Consider the following 24,969-nt stretch of genomic DNA (forward strand, 5'->3'; position numbering starts at 1 on the left):
TCAGCTGTGTGACTTTGGGCAAGTCACTTCACTTCTCTGGGCCTCAGTTACCTCATCTGTAAAATGGGGATTAAGACTGTGAGCCCCCCCCGTGGGACAACCTGATCACCTTGTAACCTCCCCAGCGCTTAGTACAGTGCTTTGCACATAGTAAGCGCTTAATAAATACCATTATTATTATTATATAATAATATAATAATATTAGCTCTCTTCCTCCGTTCAAGGCCCTACTGAGAGCTCACCTCCTCCAGGAGGCCTTCCCACACTGAGCCCCTTCCTTCCTCTCCCCCTCGTCCCCCTCTCCATTCCCCCATCTTACTTCCTTCCCTTCCCCACAGCACCTGTATATATGTATATATGTTTGTACATATTTATTACTCTATTTATTTATTTTACTTGTACATATCTCTTCTATTTATTTTATTTTGTTGGTATGTTTGGTTTTGTTCTCTGTCTCCCCCTTTTAGACTGTGAGCCCACTGTTGGGTAGGGACTGTCTCTAGATGTTGCCAACTTGTACTTCCCAAGTGCTTGGTACAGCGCTCTGCACCCAGTAAGCGCTCAATAAATACGATTGATGATGATGACGATTTATTCCTCTAGTCATTCATTTTATGTGTACATATTTAGAGAAGCAGCGTGGCTCAGTGGAAAGAGCCTGGGCTTTGGAGTCAGAGGTCATGGGTTCAAATCCTAGCTCCTCCAATTGTCAGCTGTGTGACTTCGGGCAAGTCGCTTCACTTCCCTGGGCCTCAGTTACCTCATCTGTAAAAATGGGGATTAAGACTGTGAGCCCCCCCATGGGACAACCTGATCACCTTGTAACCTCCCCAGCGCTTAGTACAGTGCTTTGCACATAGTAAGCGCTTAATAAATACCATTATTATTATTATATAATAATATAATAATATTAGCTCTCTTCCTCCCTTCAAGGCCCTACTGAGAGCTCACCTCCTCCAGGAGGCCTTCCCACACTGAGCCCCTTCCTTCCTCTCCCCCTCGTCCCCCTCTCCATCCCCCATCTTACCTCCTTCCCTTCCCCACAGCACCTGCATATATGTATATATGTTTGTACATATTTATTACTCTATTTATTTTACTTGTACATATCTCTTCTATTTATTTTATTTTGTTGGTATGTTTGGTTCTGTTCTCCGTCTCCCCCTTTTAGACTGTGAGCCCACTGTTGGGTAGGGACTGTCTCTATGTGTTGCCAATTTGTACTTCCCAAGCGCTTAGTACAGTGCTCTGCACATAGTAAGCGCTCAATAAATACGATTGATTGATTGATTGATTGACTTATTTTATTCTGTTCTCTGTCTCCCCCTTCTAGCCTGTGAGCCCGCTGTTGGGTAGGGACCACCTCTGTCTGTTGCCAACTGGTGCTTCCCAAGCGCTTAAGTCCAGTGCTCTGCGCACAGTCAGCGCTCAAGAAATACGATTGAATGAATCAATCAATCAATCGTATTTATTGAGCGCTTACTATGTGCAGAGCACTGTACTAAGCGCTTGGGAAGTACAAGTTGGCAACGTATAGAGACAGTCCCTACCCAACAGTGGGCTCACAGTCTAAAAGGGGGAGACAGAGAACAAAACCAAACATGCTAACAAAATAAAATAAATAGGATAGAATGAATGAATGAATGAATGAATGAATGAATGAATGAATGAATGAATGAATGAATGAGAGTCAGGGAGCGCGTCGCAGGGCCTCAGGGCGCGCGGCCTCACGCGCTCCCCGAGGGGGGCGGGGCCGGGCTCTTCCTCCCTCCCGCCTCTCCTCCCGCCTCTCCCTCTCGCGGCGCGCCTGCGCAGAGCGGGGCGCCGGGGCCGCGCGCATGCGCGCTGGTGCCGTGCTGGTCCTGCTGCTGCTGCTGCTCCTGCTGCTGTCCGGTGTGGCCATGGGGCAGCCGGCGGCCGCGTTGGCTGTCGGGAGGAGCCATGGGCCCGGAGGCAATGGAAAGGCCCTCAGGAGGCCTGCAGGCCGGTGACAGGCGACGGTGAGTGACCCCACCTGGGCCCTCTTTCACCCTGGCCCGGCCCACTCTCATTTTACAGTCATTTACTAGCGATCAATCAATCAATCAATCGTATTTATTGAGCGCTTACTGTGTGCAGAGCACTGGACTGAGCGCTTGGGAAGTACCAGTTGGCAACAGTGGGCTCACAGTCTAAAAGGGGGAGGCAGAGAACAGAATCAGTCAATCAATCGTATTTATCGAGCGCTTACTGTGTGCAGAGCACTGGACTAAGCGCTTGGGAAGTACAAATTGGCAGCATATAGAGACAGTCCCTACCCAACAGCGGGCTCACAGTCTAAAAGGGGGAGACAGAGAACAAAATCAATCAGTCGTATTTATTGAGCGCTTACTGTGTGCAGAGCACTGTATTAAGCGCTTGGGAAGTACAAGTTGGCAATATCTAGAGACGGTCCCTACCCAACAGCGGGCTCACAGTCTAAAAGGGGGAGACAGAGAACAAAATCAATCAATCAATCGTATTTATCGAGCTCTTACTGTGTGCAGAGCACTGTACTAAGCGCTTGGGAAGTACAAATTGGCAACATCTAGAGACAGTCCCTACCCAACAGCGGGCTCACAGTCTAAAAGGGGGAGACAGAGAACAAAATCACTCAATCAGTCGTATTTATCGAGCGCTTACTGTGTGCAGAGCACTGTACTAAGCGCTTGGGAAGGACAAGTTGGCAACATCTAGAGACAGTCCCTACCCAACAGCGGGCTCACAGTCTAAAAGGGGGAGACAGAGAACAAAATCAATCAATCAATCGTATTTATTGAGTGCTTACTGTGTGCAGAGCACTGCACTAAGCACTTGGGAAGTACCAGTTGGCAACATCTAGAGACGGTCCCTACCCAACAGCGGGCTCACAGTGTAAAAGGGAGAGACAGAGAACAAAACCTAAGATACTAACAAAATAAATAGGATAGATATGTACAAGTAAAATTAATAAGTAGAGTAATAAATATGTACGAACATATACCCAACAGCGGGCTCAGTCTAAAAGGGGGAGACAGAGAACAAAACCAAGCATTCTAACAAAATAAAATAAATAGAATAGATATGTACAAGTAAAATAAATAGAGTAATAAATATGTACAGACATATATACAGGTGCTGTGGGGAAGGGAAGGAGGTAAGATAAGGGGTATGGAGAGGGGGCGAGGGGGAGAGGAAGGAAGGGGCTCAGTCTGGGAAGGCCTCCTGGAGGAGGTGAGCTCTCAGTAGGGCCTTGAAGGGAGCAAGAGAGCTAGCTCGGCGGATGGGCAGAGGGAGGGCATTCCAGGCCCGGGGGAGGACTACCATTTGTGAGCCCACTGTTGGGTAGGGACCGTCTCTGTTGCCAACTTGTACTTCCCAAGTGCTTAGTACAGTGTGCTGCACACAGTAAGCGCTCAATAAATACGACTGAAAGAATGAATACAAGGTAATCAGCTTGAAGCCCTTACGGAGGCTGGCGGCCGGCCGGTGACAGACAACGGTGAGTGACCCCACCTGGGCCCTCTTTCACCCTGGCCCGGCTCACTCTCTTTTTATAGTCATTTACTATCATTTGTGAGCCCACTGTTGGGTAGGGACCGTCTCTGTATGTTGCCAACTTGTACTTCCCAAGCGCCTAGCACAGTGCGCTGCACACAGTAAGCGCTCAATAAATATGACTGAATGAATGAATGAATACAAGGTAATCAGCTTGAAGCCCTTACGGAGGCTGTTTCTCTGTTACCCTACACTGCAAGCTCGTTGTGGGCAGGGAACCTGTCTGTTTATTGTTATATTGTTATAACAATTAAATTGTTATAACAATTATATATATATATATATATATATATATATATATATAGTTATATTTCCCCCTTTTAGACTGTGAGCCCACTGTTGGGTAGGGACTGTCTCTATATGTTGCCAACTTGTACTTCCCAAGCACTTAGTACAGTGCTCTGCACACAGTAAGCACTCAATAAATACGGTTGATTGATTGATATTGTACTCCCCCATGTGCTTAGTACAGTGCTTAGCACATAGAGAACGCTCAATAAATATGATTGACTAATAGTTTAATATCTATTTGCAGAGCTAATGCATTTGTGCCCATTTGTTTGTACCAGATTCCCCTTAATAATAATAATGATGGTATTTGTTAAGCACTTACTATGTGCAAAGCACTGTTCTAAGCACTGGGGTAAATACAATCAATCAATCAATCGTATTTATTGAGAGCTTACTGTGTGCAGAGCACTGTACTAAGCGCTTGGGAAGTACAAGTTGGCAACATATAGAGACAGTCCCTACCCAACAGTGGGCTCACAGGCTAGAAGTAGACTAGATCTACTAGATCTAGATCTGTATCTAGAAGTAGATACAAGGTAATCAGGTTGTCCCAGGTGGGGCTCCCAGTCTTCATCCCCATTTTACAGATGAGGGAATTGAGGCCCAGAGAAGTGAAGTGACTTGCCCAAAGTCACACAGCTGACAAGTGGTGGAGCCGGAATTTGAACCCACGACCTCTGACTCCAAAGCCCGTGCTCTTTCCACTGAGCCACGCTGCTTCCCATTATGGTATACGTTGAGCGCTTACTATGTGCCAAGCACTGTTCCTGAGTAGGGAGTGCTGTCTTTAAATGCAAAGGCTTAGGGGCAGATTCCAGCGCTTAGGACAGTGCTTTGCACATAGTAAGCACTTAATAAATGCCATTATTATTATTACTGGAGTTGGAACTAGAAGCAGCAATTTGGGTACGGGTAGTCAATCCTAGTAATGTCTGCCTCCTCCTCATTTGGTCGTATTTATTGAGCGCTTACTGTGTGCCAAGCCTACAGCCCCTCTAGACTGTAAGGTCGTTATGGGCAGGAAACGTGTCAGCTAATTCTGTAACACTAATAGGGTATTTGTTAAGCGCTTGCTAGATGCCAGGCACTGTACTAAGCGCTGGGTAATTGTGGTATTTGTTAAGCGCTTACTGTGTGCCAGGCACTGTACTAAGCACTGGGTAGTTGTGGTATTTGTTAAGCGCTTACTGTGCGCCAGGCACTGTACTAAGCGCTGGGTAATTGTGGTATTTGTTAAGCGCTTACTGTGTGCCAGGCACTCTACTAAATGCTGGGGTGGATACAAGCAAATTTATTTATTTTATTTGTACATATTCTATTTATTTTATTTTGTTGATATGTTTTGTTTTGTTGTCTGTCTCCCCCTTCTAGACTGTGAGCCCGCTGTTGGTTAGGGACCGTCTCTATATGTTGCCAACTTGTACTTCTCAAGCGCTTAGTACAGTGCTCTGCACACAGTAAGCGCTCAATAAATACGATTGAATGAATGAAAATCAGGTTGGACGTGGGCCCCACGAGGGGCTCCCAGTCTCAGTCCCCATTTTACATATGAGGGAACTGAGGCCCAGAGAAGTGAAGTGACTCGCCCAAGGTCACCCAGCAGACAAGTGGCGGAGCGGGATTAGAACCCAAGACCTTCTGACTCCCAGCCCCGTGCTCTACTATGCCATGCCGCTTCTCAATCAATCAATCAATCGTATGCATTGAGCGCTTACTGTGTGCTGACCATGCTTGGGAAATACAAGTTGGCAACATCGAGCGCTTACTGCGTGCATAGCACTGTACTAAGCGTTTGGGAAAGTACAGTGCAACAGACACGTTCCCAACCCACCACAGCAAGCTCACAGTCTAGTATACCCTCTCAAGCACAGTGACCTGTACCTTCTCTATATGTTGCCAACTTGTACTTCCCAAGCGCTTAGTACAGTGCTCTGCACACAGTAAGCGCCCAATAAATCTAATTGAATGAATGAATGAATAGTAAGTGCTCAATAAATACGGTTTAATGATTGACCCGGCGCCTGGGGTGGGGCTTCTCCTCTCCTACCCCCTGGCTACACTTTGCCCCCTTCCCTTCACCTCAGGACCAGGCTCATTTCGGGGTGGGGGGCAAAGTCCTTTTTCTGGCCGTCCTCAAGTGTCCCTTGTTAACAGTTTTATTCATTCGATCGTATTTATTGAGCGCTTACTGTGTGCAGAGCACTGTACTAAGCGCTTGGGAAGTCCAAGTTGGCAACATATAGAGACGGTCCCTACCCAACAGTGGGTTCACAGTCTAGAGGGGGGAGACAGACAACAAAACAAAACATATTAACAAAATAAAATAGAATAAATATGTACAAGTCTGGGCAGGAGGGTCTAAAACACCACCTCTTTCAGGAAGCCTCTAATCCTGGCTCCACCACTTGTCTGCTTTGTTATCTTGGGCAAGTCCCTTCATTTGTAAAATGGGGAACGAATCTCTGAGCCCCATATGGAACAGGGACTCCTTGTGCTTGTGTCCACCCCAGTGCTTAGTACAGTGGCTGGCACATAATAAGCACTTAATACCCCCGCCCCAGGTAACTGGAGGGTTTAAGAAGGATTTGGGGGGCTCATAGGATCAACGAGTAAGCCCTTTGGGGACCTTAATTCCCGTGGGAGGGCTCTAGTCGGGAACAATAACTCCATATCACATGATTTTAGGCAGCAGTAATAATGATGGAATTTGTTGAGCGCCTATTATGTGCCAGGCACTGTACTAAGCGCTGGGATGGATACCAGGAAATCAGGTTGGACACAGTTCCCCGTGGGGCCCGCAGTCTCGATCTGCATTTTTCAGATAAGGTAACTGAGGCCCAGTGAAGTGACCTGCCCAAAGTCACACAGCAGACGAGTGGCAGAGACGGGATTAATAATAATAATAATTACGGTATTTGTTAAGGGCTTACTATGTGCCAATCACTGTTCTGAGCACTGGGGTGGATACAAGGTAATCAGGTTGTCCCACGTGGGGCGCACAGTTTTCATCCCTATTTTACAGATGAGGTAACTGAGGCCCAGAGAAGTTAAGTGGCTTTCCCAAGGTCACACAGCAGACAGATTAGAACCCACATCCTCTGACTCCCAAGCCGGGTCTTACCACTAAGCCACGCTGATTATGACCCATGGCCTTCTGATTCCCAGGCCTGTAATCTAACCATTACACCATATAGCTTTTATTAATAATAATAATAATAACTGTGATGGTAGTTTTTAAGCGTTTACTATGTGCCAAGCATTGGGGGGATTCGCCCCTCTTGGAATGCAACTGGCTCAGTGGAAAGAGCCCGGGCTCTGGAGTCAGAGGTCATGGGTTCAAATCCAGGCTCAGCCAACTGTCAGCTGTGTGACTTTGGGCAAGTCACTTCACTTCTCTGGGCCTCAGATACCTCATCTGGAAAATGGGGATTAAGACTGTGAGCCCCACGTGGGACAATCCGATCACCTTGTAACCTCCCCAGCGCTTAGAACAGCAATTTGCACATAGTAAGCGCTTAATAAATGCCGTCATTATTATTATCTCAGTGTATTGGGGTTGTAAAGCGTCTTTTATGGCTAAACGATTTGGGGAGGAGCCCTCCAGGAAAAATGCATGCCCGCCCAACCGCACCCTCTCCCCATGGAGCTGAGTAGATTAGACATTTGACAAGGGAGGCCATACCCTGCCCTGTTGCCGATCCAGTTACAGCCTTTGCATTCATTTCTTATTTGCATAGGATGTAACTGGAGGAGAGTTTATTATGGCAGGTGACAAAGCCGGCTCTTTGAAGGATGCCGGAGTGGGCCTTCTTTGAACTGCTGTTTTTCCCACTTCCCTGAGGTGGAAAAAGGTTCCCAGCAGAAGTTATGCAATAGTTTAGTTTCACTGGGTGAAAACCTTCTCCCTGTTTTGAATCCTATGCGAAAAGCTGGGTGAAAACCCTCCCCCTGTTTTGAATCCTATGAGAAAAGTTTAATTTTTTAGGAACTTTTGTCCCGGATTCAAATGTCGTGTATTGGGTTTGACTAATCTCTGCCTCTTCTTTCGTTTAGTAGTAGTGATGACATTTATTGAGCACCCGCCAAAGCCAAGTGCTATAATTGTGGTATTTGTCGAGAATTTACCGTGTGACGAACACTGTACTAAGCTCGGGGGTAGACAGGTCCCACATGGGGCCCACGGTCAAGTAGGAGGGAGAACAGGAATTGAATCGCCATTCTACAGATGAGGGAACTGAGGCACAAAGAAGTTAAGTGACTTGCCCAACATGACAGGTGGTAGGGCCTGGATTAGAACCCGTGCCTCTGAATCCCAGGTCCCAGCTCGTTGCACCAGGCTACACGATGAATACAAATAAATCTGTAAGTACTAGGTGCAGCAGTTGGGATGAAATGACTCAGAGAGTTGGAAATCCGTCTGGGAAGGCTTGCTGGAAGAGGTGGGATTTTGGGAGGCCTCTGACTCTGGGAAGAGATGTGGATCTGTGATACTTCATTCATTCAATCAATTGTATTTATTGAGTGCTTACTGTGTGCAGAGCACTGTACTAAGCACTTGGGAAGTACAAGTTGGCAACATATAGAGGCGGTCCCTACCCAACAACGGGCTCACGGTCTAGAAGGGGGAGACAGACAACAAAATAAAACATGTGGACAGGTGTCGAGTCGTCAGAACAAATAGAATTAAAGCTAAATGCACATCATTAACAAAATTAATAGAATAGTAAATATGTACAAGTAAAATAGAGTAATAAATCTGTACAAACAGGGTACTGTGTGGAGGGGAAGGAGGTAGGGCGGGGGGATGGGGAGGAGGAGAGGAAAAGGGGGGCTCAGCCTGGGAAGGCCTCCTGGAGGAGGTGAGCTCTCGGGCTTTGAAGGGAGGAAGAAAGGCTTGCGGGAGGGAGTTCCAGGCTTAGGGGAACAGTGTGAGTGGAGGGATGGAAATGAGGAAATCCAGATTGAGGTACAGTTAGATGAGTTTAGAAGGAGCTGGTAAAAAAAAAAAAATGACCTTTTCTTCGGGGTTATCATCATCATCATCATCAATCGTATTTATTGAGCGCTTACTGTGTGCAGAGCACTGTACTAAGCGCTTGGGAAGTACAAGTTGGCAACATATAGAGACAGTCCCTACCCAACAGTGGGCTCACAGTCTAAAAGGGGGAGACAGAGAACAAAACCATTTTCATGGGAGTTTGGGTGAATCCCAAATATGGCTGCATATGGTTCACGTATGGTCTCAGCACTATGACTTGGGTAGAAGTAGGAGAGAATAAGTAGGACAAAGCATTTCATCTTTGGGAAACGCTTTAGGAAACTGGACGTTTTGAAGCTTTTGCTAGATTTTTAAGTTTTGTCTGTGCGCAGTTAAGTATTTAAGAATTTAAGGCTAGGTTTGAGTGCTTTGCACGGAGCCTGAAGAGACACAATTATTATAGGTAAAAATGAAAGAAATGTTCAACATACTAATGATAAATGCAAAATTCAGTCCTGAAAATTAATCAGCTCTCTTACCCTTTCTGTCTTTGCACTAACACACATACACACAATTTAGATACTAATCATTTCAGACCCGGGATCGCAAACAGTGCTGTATTTTTAACTTGCTACAATGGCTCCTTTGATGGCAAATTACTCAGTGCCCCTGGAACTTCGAAGTTAGTAATTACAGTGCTGGACTGGCCACCCAAATCTTATCTATGCAGAAGACTATACAGCTTTGAATAGGCACATTTCACTTATATTTTTAAATTAGAGGGAAAAGCTGTACTCTAGTGCTAGTATAACATCCCAGTGGTGATTTTCCTTCCGTGGCAAAGACAGTATTCTGAGGCTTGCTTCTTTTCCCCCAGAGAATTATACTTCCGGTTGGTTCCAGTTCTCAAGAACAGCTTGGAAATATCTTTTTGTTTGTTGTTGGTCTGAAACACTTTCCTTTCAAATCCAGCAACACCTTCAACCAGTTCATGGAAAGAGGTTAGGGAGGATTGCCCAGTCCCTGGAAATCTACTCTCTGATGGACCTTCATGTTGCCGGTCTGGTTTTGTTATCTAGACATTTGAAATACTGCTGGATTCCTTTGCCTTCTTGGCAGCAGTTCTTGTCCTAGCCATAGCGACAAAGCTGATTTTAGTTTCTTTTTCAGGATCAGACCCTTTCAAAGATTCACCCTCCTCCTAAAAATGCCTCCCATAAATCTCTCCAGGCTTTCTTTTCCCCCAGAGTCTCTCTTTGTCTCCAGGCAGTTTTTACCCATTCATTCAATTGTATCTATTGAGCGCTTTCTGTGTGCAGAGCACTGTACTAAGTGCTTGGGAAGTACAAGTTGGCAACATATAGAGGCAGTCCCTACCCAACAGCGGGCTCACAGTCTAGAAGGGGAAGACAGACAACAAAACAAAACATATTAACAAAATAAAGTAAATAGAATAAATATGTACAGGTAAAATAAATGAATAAATAGAGCAATAAATATGTACAAACATATACACATATATACAGGTGCTGCGGGGAGAGGAAGGAGGGGGCTTAGTGTGGGAAGGCCTCCTGGAGGAGGTGAGCTCTCAGTAGGGCTTTGAATGGAGGAAGAGAGCTAGCTTGGCGGATGGGCAGAGGGAGGGCATTCCAGGCTGGGGGGAGGACGACTGCGGGACAGGCGAGAACAAGGAACAGTGAGGAGATTAGCGGCAGAGGAGCAGAGGGTGTGGGGTGGGCTGTAGAAGGGAGGTGAGGTAGGAGGGGGCGAGATGATGGAGAGCCTTGAAGCCGAGGGTGAGGAGTTTTTGCCTGATGCGTAGGTTGATTGGTAGCCACTGGAGATTTTCGAGGAGGGGAGTAACATGCTCAGAGCATTTCTGCACAAAGATGATCCGGGCAGCGGCGTGAAGTATGGATTGAAGTGGGGCGAGACAGGAGGATGGGAGATCGGAGAGGAGGCTGATGCAGTAATCCAGTCGGGATAGGATGAGAAACGCACAGGATGCCCAGAAACCCTCCTTTGTGCCAGAGAAGATAAATATATAGTTGCTCTCAGCAGGCATGTGCCCAAGCTGCTTGAACTAAACACAGATGGCAACTTGGGCAGGTTTGGGGTCCCTATTAGCAATTTGCTACAAACTCAAAGGCCTCAACTAACTCGCCTAGCCCTCCCCACTTTCCCTTCTTACCTAGCCGGAGCAACTCTGAAACGAGTCTGGTGTTTCATAGCATCTTGAATGGACAGGGTCTGACCATAGGATTGTTGCAGCCCTCTCGTGTGACATCCAGCCAAGGGAGCAGGGTCTCCCGGGAAGCAAATTTTGCTTGAGGGGGTTATCTGGGTGGGCTGCCTGGGCCTTCCGTACGTGGCTTGGCCTCCACCTGGAAGTGAGACCAGTTCTACCTGGGCTTCCGCTCCCCTTGTTGGGCTACAGCCAAAGTCTGCTCGGGACTCCCAAGATTTCAACCCTCTCCTGTGATTGCACTTGTAATTTTTAAGAGCAGAGAAAGAGAGGTATTGGAAGTGTGAAGTACAGTCTTGGATACATGGAGGGAAAAATGGACAGAAGTGTGGAGAGGGCACTGGTCTTTTGTAGCAGTTTACTGGTACCCAAGTCACGCTGCCAGAACTCCATCTCTTCCGCCGTGTCTCTTAGTGATGCACCGTTTGCAACAGGTACCTGACCCAAATCACCCTTGATAATGTTTGGAAATGGGCAGAGTTAGGTTTAAACAGTTAATTGTCACCACCAATAAATCAGTCACTGACTTTTCACCCCCTTATTCTTCTCAGATATCAAAATACAGTGCTTCTCAAAGCATGAGAAGTGGCTAAGATGGTTGAGAAGGTGGGTGGAGGGCTCCAGGAATGCTTCCTGCATTCCTGGGAACTAAAATGTTCCAGTGAGGCTTGATCATGTAACATGCAGCTGCTAACAGCCTAGAGTTGTTTTTGAAGACTGCATTTGCGGATGCTGTTTTTCGCAATAGTTAAAAAAAAAATCAATGCTGTCATGAATCTGAATCGGTTTAAGAGGAAGTTAGAGATCCGCTATTATGTAATTAAATTAGATTAAAAATAACTTTGGGATTAAATGCAGTTTAGTCCCCTTATATGAACCATTATTTCAACACAATGTTGAAGTCTTATGAAGTGATTTTTGTTTTTGTTATGGTACTTGTTAAAAAAAAATTGGGGTATTAAGCGCTTACTATATGCCAAGCACTGGGGTAGATGCAAGGTAATCAGGGAAACCCCGTTTTACAGATGAGGTAATTGAGGCACAGAGAAGTTAAGTGATTTGATCAAGGTCACCCAGCAGACAAGTGGCGGATCTCAGATTAAAGCAGAGACTAAGAGAGCTTCTGGGTCATAGGTTAGGGATACCTGTGAAGGCAATCAGCAGAATGTCTTTATAAAACCCTACCCATTTCTAACACTTTTAATACTTCTTTCCAAAGAACAAGACTCGGATTTAGAGGTAATTGGAACGAAGACCTGTAATCTGCTTAAATTATGTGCACATTTTCATTTGCCTAATGTCATCATTTAATTAAATTTGCTGTTACCTAAATTAAATTTTAGGTATAAAAAAGTGAAAGAATGTACATATTCAGTAAGGATCAAAATGACCAGAGTAGATTTTTATTTCCTAACGGCTGCACCAGAACATGAATTTGTTCATTTTGGACGGGGAAAAAGGAATGGTTTTTAAATAAATACACACTGTTTTACCAAACGGAAAAGTACAAATGATGTGGTACTTTGTTTGGCCTTTCTAAGCAGCATTAACAACAACCTGTGAGTGAAGTAGAAAACTGCAGCGCTCTTGTTTGAACTGGCCCAAGAACCCAAGTAGACAAGCGTGTCTCACTTTTTAATAGGCAAGTGGGCCGATACCGCCTCAATGGCCCACGGCGTGAAAAAGGCTAAGATTTTTACCCTCCTGTACATCTAAATCTGGAGATGCGGTAACCAAGTCAGAGGATGATCATGAGACTCTGTGGACAGTGAATCATGTTAGCGCTCTGCAGGAAAATCGAGAGTTGTGGTTTTGTCTGTGGGTTGGAACATTTTGGGGAAGCTTAGCGCTCATCCAGCTAGTGAAAGAGTAACCATATTTATACCATTTTAACAATGGCATTTCCACCCTGTAATAATAATAATACGTATTTCATGGTTTTTTTCCAGGCCGTAGTGAGTGCAGAGGTTTTGGCATTATGCAGTATTGTGCTGTTATTTCACCTCTAAGCAATACATGGGGAGAGTGGGGTGGGGGGGTACCTATTTCCTCCATATTCCATGTCAGAAGCCTGCTCCAGGAAAGGTACAGGATTCCCGAAGCAGCGATGTACTAAACTAGGGATTGGAACACATCAGGAGAGCTAGGTGACAGAGGCCCGACATCATCTTTTGGTACATGGTTTGGGTACGTGTTCTCTGAGGTCTAAGCTCATTATGGGCAGGGAATGTGTCTGTTTATTGTATGGTACTCTCCCAAGTGCTTAGTACAGTGCTGCACACACAGTAAACACTCAATAAATATGATTGAATGAATGAATCCAGGGTCCCAGGTTTCTGGGACCCTTCTCTCCTTCTCTCCCTTCACTCCTTCTACAGCCCAGCCTGCACTCTCCACTCCTCTGCTGCTAACCTCCTCACTGTACCAGGTTCTCGCCTGTCCCGCCGTCGACCCCCGGCCCACATCCTCTTTTAGACTGTGAGCCCACTGTTGGGTAGGGACTGTCTCTATATGTTGCCAACTTGTACTTCCCAAGCGCTTAGTACAGTGCTCTGCACACAGTAAGCGCTCAATAAATACGATTGATGATGATGATCCTCCCCCTGGCCTGGAATGCCCTCCCTCCACACATCCGCCAAGCTAGCTCTCTTCCTCCCTTCAAAGCCTGAGAGCTCACCTCCTCCAGGAGGGCTTCCCAGACTGAGCCCCCTTTTTCCTCTCCTCCTCCCCATCCCCCCCGCCCTACCTCCTTCCCCTCCCCACAGCACCCTTAAATGTGTTTGTACAGATTTATTACTCTATTTATTTTACTTGTACATATTTACTATTCTATTTATTTTGTTAATGATGTGCATTTAGCTTTTATTCTATTCTGACGACTTGACACCTATCCACATGTTTTGTTTTATTGTCTGTCTCCCCCATCTAGACTGTGAGCCCATTGTTGGGTAGGGACCATCTCTATATGTTGCCAACTTGTACTTTCCAAGCGCTTAGTACAGTGCTGTACACACAGTAAGCGCTCAATAAATACGATTGAATGAATGAATGAATGTTCAGGCAGGGCAGTTGCTGAGACCAGAACAAAATATGTGTTTTTTTTCACACCTGTAATATAAGCCGGAGAGCTTCCGCCCTACCTGGTTCAACACCCTTCTCCAACTTTTGAGAAGTCAGTTTCACTAGTCATTTGGATGACCTGGCTTGACTTTGCCGCCTGCCTCTCTAGAGAATTCATCGGTCAGAATCCTCTTACCATAAGAGGCATCGAAAAACCGCCTTGGGAGGGCATACAAAACAGGGCCAAATGATGAAGATTCAAAGTATTTAACATTGCGATGACTCATGTGCCTTTCAGGAGAAAGCAGCGCAAAACCAGGAGGCAGTCAGAGTGTCCTGGTAAGATCCCCAAAAAGTAGGGAGCCGTGGGCAGAGAGGTGCTGGGATACTGTGGGAAAGTTCAGTCAAGTCAATCAGGGCTTTCGGTGTGCAGAGTACTGTACTAAGCGCTTGGGAGAGTACAATATTGCAGTTGTGGACACATTCCCTGCCCACAAGGAGCTCACAGTCTAGAGGGGGAGGCAGACATGAAATATTGGATATGTGAATAAGTGCCGGGGGGCTGAGGGTCAGGTAAATAAAGGGTTCAAATCCAAGTGCAAGAGTGACACAGAAAGGAGAGGGAGTATGGGAAATGAGGCTTAGTTGGGGAACGCCTCTTGAAGGAGATGGGATTTTAATAAGGCTTTGAAGTTGGGGAGTGTGATCATCTGTGGGATATGAAGGGAGAGGGACTTCCAGGCCAGAGAGAGGACGTGGGCAAGGGATCGGCGGGGAGATAGAGGAGATTAAGGTACAGTGAGTAAATGATGTTAGAGGAGTGGTGTGAACATGCTGGGTTATAGTAGGAAATCAGTGAGGTAAAATAGGAGAGGGAGAGGTGATTGAGTGGTTTAAAGCCAGTGGTTTCTGCTTGATGGAGAAGTGGATGGGTAATCAGTGGAGTTTCTTGCAGCATGGGGAAATGTGGACTAAACGTTTGTTTAGAAAAATGATCCGGGCAGCAGAGTTAAGTATTGGTTGGAGACAAGAAGCAGGGAGTACATATTTACTATTCTATTTATTTTGTTAATGATGTGCATATAGCTATAATTGTATTTATTCTGACGATTTTGACACATGTCTACATGTTTTGTTTTGTTGTCTGTCTCCCCCTTCTAGACTGTGAGCCCATTGTTGGGTAGGGACTGTCTCTATATTTTGCTGACTTGTACTTCCCAAGTGCTTAGTACAGTGCTCTGCACACAGTAAGCGCTCAATAAATACGACTGAATGAATGAATGAGGACAGCAAGGAGGCTGATGCTGCAGTCAAGGTGGGATAGCGTAAGTTTGTAGATCAGTGAGGTAGCAGTTGGGTGGAGAGGGAAGGGCTGATTTTAGCAATGTGAGGGTAGAACTGATAGCATTTGATGACAGATGAAATATGTGGGTTAATGAGAGGGACAAGCCAAGGATAATGCCAAAGTTACAGGTCTGTGAGACTGGGAGGATGGTGGCGTTGTCTACAGTGATGAGAAGGTCACAGGGAGGACAGGGTTTGGGTGGAAAGATGAGGACTTCTGTTTTTGGACATGTTAAATTTGAGGTATCAGTGGGACATCCAAGTAGAGATGTCCTAAGGCAGGTGGAAATATGAGATTGCAAAGAAGGAGAAAGATCAGGGTCGGAGATGTCGACTGGAGAATCATCGGCATAGGGAGGGTAGTTGAAGCCATGGGAGTCAAGCGAGCGCTTAGTACAGTGCTCTGCATACAGTAAGCGCTCAATAAATACGATTGATGACGAGCGGAGAACTCTCCAAGTTCAGGCTACTTTCCTCCGGTGGTGGCAGAGTAGCCTTTTGAGTGAGCTCACACCATGGTTTAGCTTCTTGGATGAGTGGGTCAGAGTTGGACAAAAGGAATACATGGGCTCTCGACTTCTGAGAGGTTTCATTCCCTCAAGAGTGAGTGAGCCTTCGAGATGCCAGGAATAGCACCTTATCTAAATTGATGAGATAATGGATTTCTCCAGAAGACTTAATTAGGGAAGGGCGGCAGAAGCCGACACAGTCCATTACTGCCGGTCCCTGGAGTGATCCGTCGGACTTCATAGTTTTGAGGGCTCGTATTAGCCGAGTGCCGCACTGAGTATTTGGGGGACTAATGGGTATTTGGTGTGTTGGTATTGGATGAGGCCAGCAGAGACTGAAGACCTGAGGCAGGTCTGCTAAGTTAGAGGTAAGGGAGAGAACTCTGAGCCTGTACGGCAGCATAGCAAACATATTTATGAGAGGCTAATAACAGGGTTGGTGCCGGAAGAGGCTACTTGTCTTTGTCCATGTAGCCCCAAGCTATAGGGACAAGGGTGAAGGAAGGCCAGAAAACACCAGTGGGGGACACAAAATCAACACCTCTGTTGTTTTCTGGTGATATTTTTTACCTTTGTGTGTGTGGGAGGAGGTGCTCACTGGTCAAGTTCACTCCTTAGAGTGGTCTTGACTGAAAAGCCGACTGACCGTTATTCGTACGGAGGTGCTTCCAACACCTCCCTCTGAGGAGAAGGGTGGCCCAGTGGAAAGAGCAATCAGTCAGTCAGTCACATTTATTGAGCACTTACCATGTGCAGAGCACTGTATTAAGGGCTTGGAAGTGTACAGTACAACAGTAAACACATTCCCTGCCCACAATGAGCTTACAGTCTAGAGGAGGAGACAGACATTAATATAAATAAAGAAATGACGGGTAAGGGCTATGGGGCTGGGAAGGGGGATAAATTAAGGGAGCAAGTCAGGGTGGCGCAGAAGGAAGTGGGAGAAGAGGAAAGGAGGGCGTAGTCAGGGAAGGTCTCTTGGAGGAGATGTGTCTTCAATAAGGTTTTGAAGGAGGGGAGAGTTATTATCTGTTAGATATGAGGAGGGAGGGCATTCCAGGCCAGAGGCAGGACATAGGAGCACAGGTCTGGGAGTTGATAAGGACAAACCAAGAGCTCGGTTCAGCTTCGGGTCTCGACATCCTGGTTCACTAAATGGATTTCTGGGGCCTCAATTGGATTTTATCAGCTTTGTATTTGGGGATATTGAAAGAACCGGTAATGAAGACAACTGTGATTAGATTTCTCCCTGACTCAGAAGAAATGCCAGCGTTCCGCATCTGCAGATGCTATTTTTGAAGCTGAGTGTTCATCTGCAAACAGAATTCATTTCCAGTTAGTGGTTTGTATCTCGGTGGGACACATTGACAGTTTGTGGTGTTTTTTTTATTGCTTTTTTTTTTGTTATGTCCTTAATGGCTAAAGGAAGCCCAAGATCCCTATATTAAGTTTTGTTCCAGAAATCTGGAGAGCCAATTTACCTGAAATATGTTAAACACCAGATACGTAAATACAGTTATAAAATTCTGAGCAGCAAAGGAGGCTTGGTTGGGGGCGTCAGCCCTATCCTGGATGGCCGTATAGACCATGTCCTAAGAGAGGACACTGTCACCCAAACTAGGGCAGGAAATCCTAAGTACAACATTCAGATGTTCCTGTGCAGCTTAATGAATCATCATCATCATCAATCGTATTTATTGAGCGCTTACTATGTGCAGAGCACTGTACTAAGCGCTTGGGAAGTACAAATTGGCAACATATAGAGACAGTCCCTACCCAACAGTGGGCTCACAGTCTAAAAGGGGGAGACAGAGAACAAAACCAAACATACTAACATAATAAAATAAATAGAATAGATATGTACAAATAAAATAAATAAATAAATAGAGTAAAAAATATGTACAAACATATATACATATATACAGGTGCTGTGGGGAAGGGAAGGAGGTAAGATGGGAGGGATGGAGAGGGGGACGAGGGGGAGAATATTACCGCGTTCGTGTTAGTGAATGGTTAAGTCTTAGGAGGAGGGAAGATTTAGGGCGATTGAGGTTTAGCCTTCCAGGGAAACCTTGAGAGGCAGTGATAATGTGATGCCTAGATTAGCCTGCACTGCTTTGGATTGGGTAAGGGGTGAGCAAATGACCCCTGAAAGTGTCCTCGTGATTAACTTGGGTCTTGGTTTGTGACAGTGTGGATGTGAGCAGAGAATTGTATCGGCTAAACTGCTGCCGCCTAGACTCCGTGCAGTATGGAACTGGTTGGGAGAAGGAAATGGGAATGTTAGACTCACCCATGAAATATAATAATTAGATAAGCTCTTAGACTGCGTGGCAGGAGATCTTACTAGATTGCATACACAAAATATTTCTCAGACTTAGTCATCTATAGTCTTTGTTTCCTTTTTCCTCTTGGCAAAAAAAAATATAAATCTGATCAAGACTTTATTATTTGATGTTGGTTTTCTGCAACGTTTGGAAGGAAGAGTTTAACCCCCGAGACAGTTCCTGTTCAGCACAGGCCTTAAGCACATATCTCATTGGTCCTTTGGCCCATTTCTGTCCTGCTGATAATCACGGTAGCAACACCTGACCCTTCCACAGACCTCACTCAACCCAGGGGAATGACAATGGGAACCCTGACCTTTAACCCAGCCCTCCTGCTAACTTTCCCAACTCAGTTGTCAACACCACCATCCTCTCTGAACCAGAAGCCCACTATCTTATTTTTTTTTTAAATGGTATTTATTAAGCACTTACTATGTGCCACGCACTATTCTAAGCACTGGGGTAGTTACAACTTAATCAGTTTAGACAGAGCCCCTGTCCCACATGAGGCTCATAGTCTTAATCCCCATTTTACAGAGGAGTTGACTGAAGCATGGAGAAGTGAAGTGACTTGCCCGAGGTCACACAGCTGACAAGTGGCGGAGCTGGGACTAGAACCCAGGTCCTTATGACTCCCAGGGCAGTGCCGTAGCCACGAGGCCACACTGCTTTTCTGGTGTCATCCCTGACTTTTCATCCTCTGTCACCTCTCCCGTTCAATTTGCTGCCAAATCCTGGTGGTTCTTCCTACACAACACATCCCAGATCCCATCCCTTCTCTTCCCCCTAGATTGTTACTATCCTGGTACAAGCTCTGGTCTTCCATGGCTAGACCCTGGCATTAGTCTTCCTAACTGGTTTTCCGACAGCCAGCCTCTCCCCCCTCCAGTCTTTTACTACGAGCTGCTGCCCAGCTCATCTTCCTGAACCTTCATTTGATCGACACCTCTTCTATCCTCTAAATAATAATAATGGCATTTATTAAGCACTTACTATGTGCAAAGCACTGTTCTAAGCACTGGGGAGGTTTCAAGGTGATCAGGTTGTCCCACGGGGGGCCCACAGTCTTCATCCCCATTTTACAGATGAGATAACTGAGGAAAAGAGAAGTTAAGTGACTTGCCCAAAGTCACACAGCTGAAAACTGGCCGACCCGGGATTTGAACCCATGACCTCTGACTCCAAAGCCCATGCTCTTCCCACTGAGCCACGCTGCTTCTCTGCTGGAACCCTCCACTGGTTTCCCATCTCCCCCAGCATCGAACAGAACGGAGTAGATGATCAGTAAATAGTATTGATTGATTTTTAACGTCAAGAACGCAAATACCAGTTTACAAATATGCGTCGTGGGCATTGGATCGGGGAGGTGGTTCAGGAACTTGCAGCGTGACCTAGTGGAAAGAGCCCAGGCCTGGGAGTCGGAGGACCTGGGTTCTAATCCTGGCCCTGCCACTTGTCGGCTGTGTGACCTTGGGTAAGTCCCTTAACTTCTCTGTACGTCAGTTTCATCATCTGTAAAATGGGGATTAAATCAACTCCCTCTACTTAAACTGTGAGCCCCATGTGGGACAGGGACTGTGTCCAACCTGAATGGCTTGTAGATACAAACCCAAATTCTGTAGCATATTCACTAACAAAATACTAACAAAATAAAATAAATAGAATAGATATGTACAAGTAAAATAAATAAATAATTTATTTAGGATATTCACTAGGATAGATATCCTAGTGCTTTGAACAGTGCTTTGCCCATACTAAGCGTTTAACAAATACCATAACTATTAAGCATCAAGATGGCTTCACAAGCAGCTTCAAGACTCTCCACCGACTTGTCCCTGCTTCCTCAACTTCATCATCATCAATCGTATTTATTGAGCGCTTACTGTGTGCAGAGCACTGTACTAAGCACTTGGGAAGTACAAGTTGGCAACATATAGAGACAGTCCCTACCCAACAGTGGGGTCACAGTCTAAAAGGGGGAGACAGAGAACAAAACCAAACGTACTAACAAAATAAAATAAATAGAATAGATATGTACAAGTAAAATAAATAAATAAATAAATAGAGTAACAAATATGTACAAACATGTACATATATACAGGTGCTGTGGGGAAGGGAAGGAGGTAAGATGGGGTAACTTAAATATCTGTTCTCTACTTCCCCAACCTGTTTTCTTTATTGCTCTCCAGCTAACCTAATTACCTCACTTTCCTCCATCGCCGCATTCATGCCGTTCCCCCATCCCCATTGGAACCCCCTCCCCGAATCCGACAGTCCCACGCCCCTCCCCATATTCAAAGCCCTCTTGCAATCCCACCTCTTCCAACAAGTCTTCCTAGATTAATTCCCAGCACCCCAAATCATAAGCCCATCAGCCATCTCTAGCATGTATCTACTTATTTATAGCCTTCTTTGGCACTTATTTTTCCATGTTTATTCAGTTGTGACTTCATTCATTCATTTGGATCGTTTGTAAATATTTTCTTGCCTATCTTGTTAGACTATAACTCCTTGTGTCCGTGGTACACGGCCCTGCCTTGTTTTGTACTTCTCAAGTGTTGGGTAGGGTGCATTGCGCACAGTGGGAGCCCTACATAATTTCACTAATACTACTTGTGTCTCCCATCAATCAACCAGTGGTATTTACTGAGCGCTGACTATGTGTGTAGAACTGTACTAAGTGCTTGGGAGAGTACGATACAACGGAATTAGCAGACGTGTTCCCTGCACATAATGGGCTTACAGGTCTCCTGTCCTGAAAATCCTTCATGCCGCTATATGTGCAACACTTTCCCCCCGGGACCAGTGGAAGACCCGCTGGCGCACAAATGCGGAACCAGCCCAAAATAGGCAGAAAAAGGAAAGGACTAGTTACAGTGGCCACTTTGGGGGGCCCTCTTGCTGTCCATGGCCCCTCCGTCCACTTCTCCCTCAGGCCTGGGAGGTTAGTCTGGTGCAAAGTCGAAGCAACAGGCCCCGCAGAAATCCACACTTATAACTTCCTTCCTTTAATTTTGTTCCCTGTTCTGTTTAAATGGTGGGAAGAAAGACTGGGCATAGGGAAGGTGTAGATTGCAAGGTCCTTGAGGGCAGGAAACATGGATCTTGCTACCATGCTTACTCCCCCAAACTCTTAAGTGGGTACATAGCATCGGTGGATTTTATCAGAGAGGCCCAAATACCAGTTTTCAGATAAGTCGTGGGCGTTGGATGAAGGGAGGAAGGTTATTCAGGAACTTGGTAAGAAGCATCTGAGCCGGTCACTGTATGAGTTCAGAAACCTTTCTGTTCATTCATTCAGTTGTATTTATTGAGTGCTTACTGTGTGCAGAGCACTGTACTAAGCACTTGGGAAGTACAAGTCAGCAACATATAGAGACGGTCCCTACCCAACAATGGGCTCACAGTCTAGAAGGGGGAGACAGACAACAAAACAAAACATGTAGACTGGTGTCAAAATCGTCAGAACAAATAGAATTAAAGCTATATGCACATTGTTAACAAAATAAATAGTAAATATGTACAAGTAAAATAAATAGAGTAATAAATCTGTACAAATATATATACAGGCGCTGAGGGGAGGGGAAGGAGGTAGGATGGGGGGAATGGGGAGGAGGAGAGGAAAAAGGGGGCTCAGTCTCTACCCTACTAAGCACTTAGTACAGTGCTTTGCACGGAGTTAAGCACTCAATAAATACGCTTGAAGAATGAACGAATGAATGCCAAATGGGGGAATTCTTGGACCACTAGAAAGCTTGAACCGAAATAGTTTGTGGGTTTGAAGGTGCTCGGCTGAATCAGAAATTCGAATTTGAACTTTGAAGCACGTCTCCCGGGCCTTTTAATTTATACCAGTCTCTTTATTTTTAAAGGCGATAGTGTTTTCCGGACTCTTGTGCTCCCTCGTTTCCCGTGGAGATGGAACAAGGGAAAGTCAGGATGAGTAAGGACCCAAGCGCGGAATCGGCTTCTTACCACTGCTCCGTGTGTCATGGAGGTGAGGACTGGAACCCTATCCGCGGTCGAGCTAAGTCTCGCAGCCTGTCTGCCTCACCGGCCTTAGGAAGCACGAAGGAATTCAGGTAGGATGCGAGCACCTTTCCAGAGAGGAGCGACTCTCTTGCCTTTTCTTGATTGTTCCATTTGATTTATTAAAAACTCTTCCAGGCTCGCCGTCGGAAGCACAAGTGTACGTCACAAGAATCCCAAAGTCAAACGTTTCCTAAATCCCCCCGAAATCCGTAGACGGAGTCTAACGTGATCTCTTTCAGGGTGGAACTTCTAAAATGGGGGGGCAGCCGATGGGCCTGGTTCCTGTTGGGAGTTTTGGGAAACCTGGTAACAAATGGTCTTTGTTTTGGGTCCTGGGTTCCTTGTCTGCCCGTTGCCCTCTGCCCCTGCCCCCCACAGTGCATTGGCTCGTTTGGAGCTGCCAAGAGGAGGGTTGGATGTCGGAAGGGAATGGAGACACTGAGGTTGGCGACCAAGCTCAGGATGGGGGCGAAGGGAGAACTGTAGGGAAGCGGAAAAGCGGTCGTCGGGGGTCGGATATCAGGTACTTGATCAGTTAGCCGGCCCCAGAATTACAGGTGCAGTGCACTACACTAAGGCTTGGGAAAATACAATATAGCAGAGTTGGTAAGTACGTTCCCTGCCCACAACGAGCTCGCAGCCTTCTTATGAAAGAGGCCGAGGGCACGTAAGGCTAAGTAGTTCTGAGGGCATTTTTGAAGAGGCCGATTTCCACGACTTTAGAAAGCCATCAGTCTCGCTCTGTAGCCGAGAACTGGCTTCAGAATGGGCCACCGAAACATTGCCAGAAACAAAAGTGAAGATGAGGAGGTCGGCGACGCTCTCAAACTGAAGAGGAGCCTTTCTGTGGGTGGGGGCTGTCTGAAAGTTTAAACCATCAAGAGCAGACTCACCGAGGGACGCGGGGGAAATCTGGCCTGTGTCCCGTTTCTGCTTTTCAGCCCTTGGTTTTGTGGTCCAGTTGCTGGGTGGGGTTCCACTCTGCTTGTTTGCAGCTTTGCTTCTCTCCGAGTCATCAGTTACAGTAGCAGGCCCGCCTGCATGGGGATAAAAAGGGGTAGGGCTGGGAGTAGCGGGGAGGAGGAGGAGAGGGGGCAAGCAGGATGGGGCTTTGGAGGGACAGGCGGATTTGGGAGAGATGGGTGGGTCAGACCTGTCTGGACTGTTCTTTGCCCCTGTTCAAGCCTCACTGGGGAGTTGGAGGCAGTAATGCTGGAAATCCACCCCAGACAGCTGTGGGGATGGGAGCGGCAGCTTTGCCTCACAGCCGGGATCAGTGGGAAATTGGCTTCCGTGATTCCTTGGGTCCAGAGACGGTTCCTTGCTGCTCGGAGGGTTTTGGAAACTTCCCGCCACTTGTTAGCAGGGGTTTGCGGGGTTTCTTTCAATCAATCCTCATAACAGACAGATAATTGCTCTCCCCCCACTTCAAAGTCTTATTGAAGGGACATCTCCCCAAAGAAGCCTTCCCCGAGTAAGCCTTCCTCTTCTCCCAAGCTCTTCTGTGCTGCTCTTACTTGCTCCTTCATTCATCCTCCCTCCCATCCCCACAGCACATATCTATATGTCTGTATAGATCTGAAATTTATTTATTATATTAATATCTCCCTCCCTGGCTAGACTGTGAGCTCTTTGTGGGCAGGAAAGAGTCTGTTGGTTTATTGTACTTTCCCAAGCACTTAGTACAGTGCTTTGTACACAGTAAGCGCTCAGTAAATACGATTGGATGAATCAATCAGTCATTGGTATTTACTGAGCGCTTACTCTGTGCAGAGCACTGTGTTAAGTGCGTGGGAGAGTACAATGCAACAGAATTAGCAGACGCATTCCCTGCCCATACCAAGCTTGTCTTTCAAATAGCAATTAACCAGGAAAGCAGTCTGGGGCTGTGATGGGTGCTATCTGATGATGATGATGATGATGATGATGGCATTTGTTGCACTTACTATGTGCAAATAATAATAATAATAATGGTATTTGTTAAGCGCTTACTATGTGCAAAGCACTGTTTTAAGTGCTGGGGAGGCTACAAGGTGATCAGATTGTCCCACGTGGGGCTCGCAGTCTTAATCCCCATTTACAGATGAGGTAACTGAGGCTCAGAGGAGTTAAGTGACTTTCCCAAGATCACACAGCAGACGTGGCTGAAATCTGCATTTCATTATTAGCATTCACAAATACGCCGGAAGGGAGCTAGTTCATAGCTCTACTCCCAGCTCTGCCACTTGTCTGCTGTGTGACTTCGGGCAAGTCACTCCTGGGCCTGCCTCAGTCACCTCATCTGTAAAATGGGGATTAAAACTGAACCCCATGTGTGATTAATTTATATCTACTCCAGTGCTTAGTACAGTGTCTGGCACATAGCGCTTAATAAATGCCATGAAAAAAAAAATCTATAGTTCTTAGAATACTGAGAATAGAACAACATAAGCAGCATTGTCTAGCAAAAATAGCTTGAGCTTGGGAGTCAGAGGACCTGGGTTCTAGTCCTGGATCTGCCAATCTGCTGTGTGACCTTGGGCAAGTCACTTCCCTTTTTTCTTTACCAAGTGGGGATTTCATGTCTGTTCTCCCTCTTACTTAGACCGTAGGACCCATATAGGTCAGGGACTGTGTCCAACCTGGTTA

At 46.1% G+C, this 24,969-nt stretch overlaps 1 protein-coding gene across 1 annotated transcript in view; it reads left to right on the plus strand.

Annotated features, from left to right (window-relative positions):
* The first annotated feature begins 1,902 nt into the window (after positions 1-1,902).
* NADK (NAD kinase) overlaps positions 1,903-24,969 on the plus strand; it is a 40,166-nt gene continuing 17,099 nt past the window's right edge. Inside the window, exons 1-2 of the mRNA XM_038746397.1 lie at positions 1,903-2,000; positions 22,182-22,391. Coding sequence (XP_038602325.1) covers positions 22,228-22,391 — 164 coding nt within the window. The 5' untranslated portion in view covers positions 1,903-2,000; positions 22,182-22,227. The remainder of the gene's footprint in view (positions 2,001-22,181; positions 22,392-24,969) is intronic.

This window comes from Tachyglossus aculeatus, chromosome 5, assembly GCF_015852505.1.
Source record: "Tachyglossus aculeatus isolate mTacAcu1 chromosome 5, mTacAcu1.pri, whole genome shotgun sequence".
Taxonomy (NCBI): Eukaryota; Metazoa; Chordata; class Mammalia; order Monotremata; family Tachyglossidae; genus Tachyglossus; species Tachyglossus aculeatus.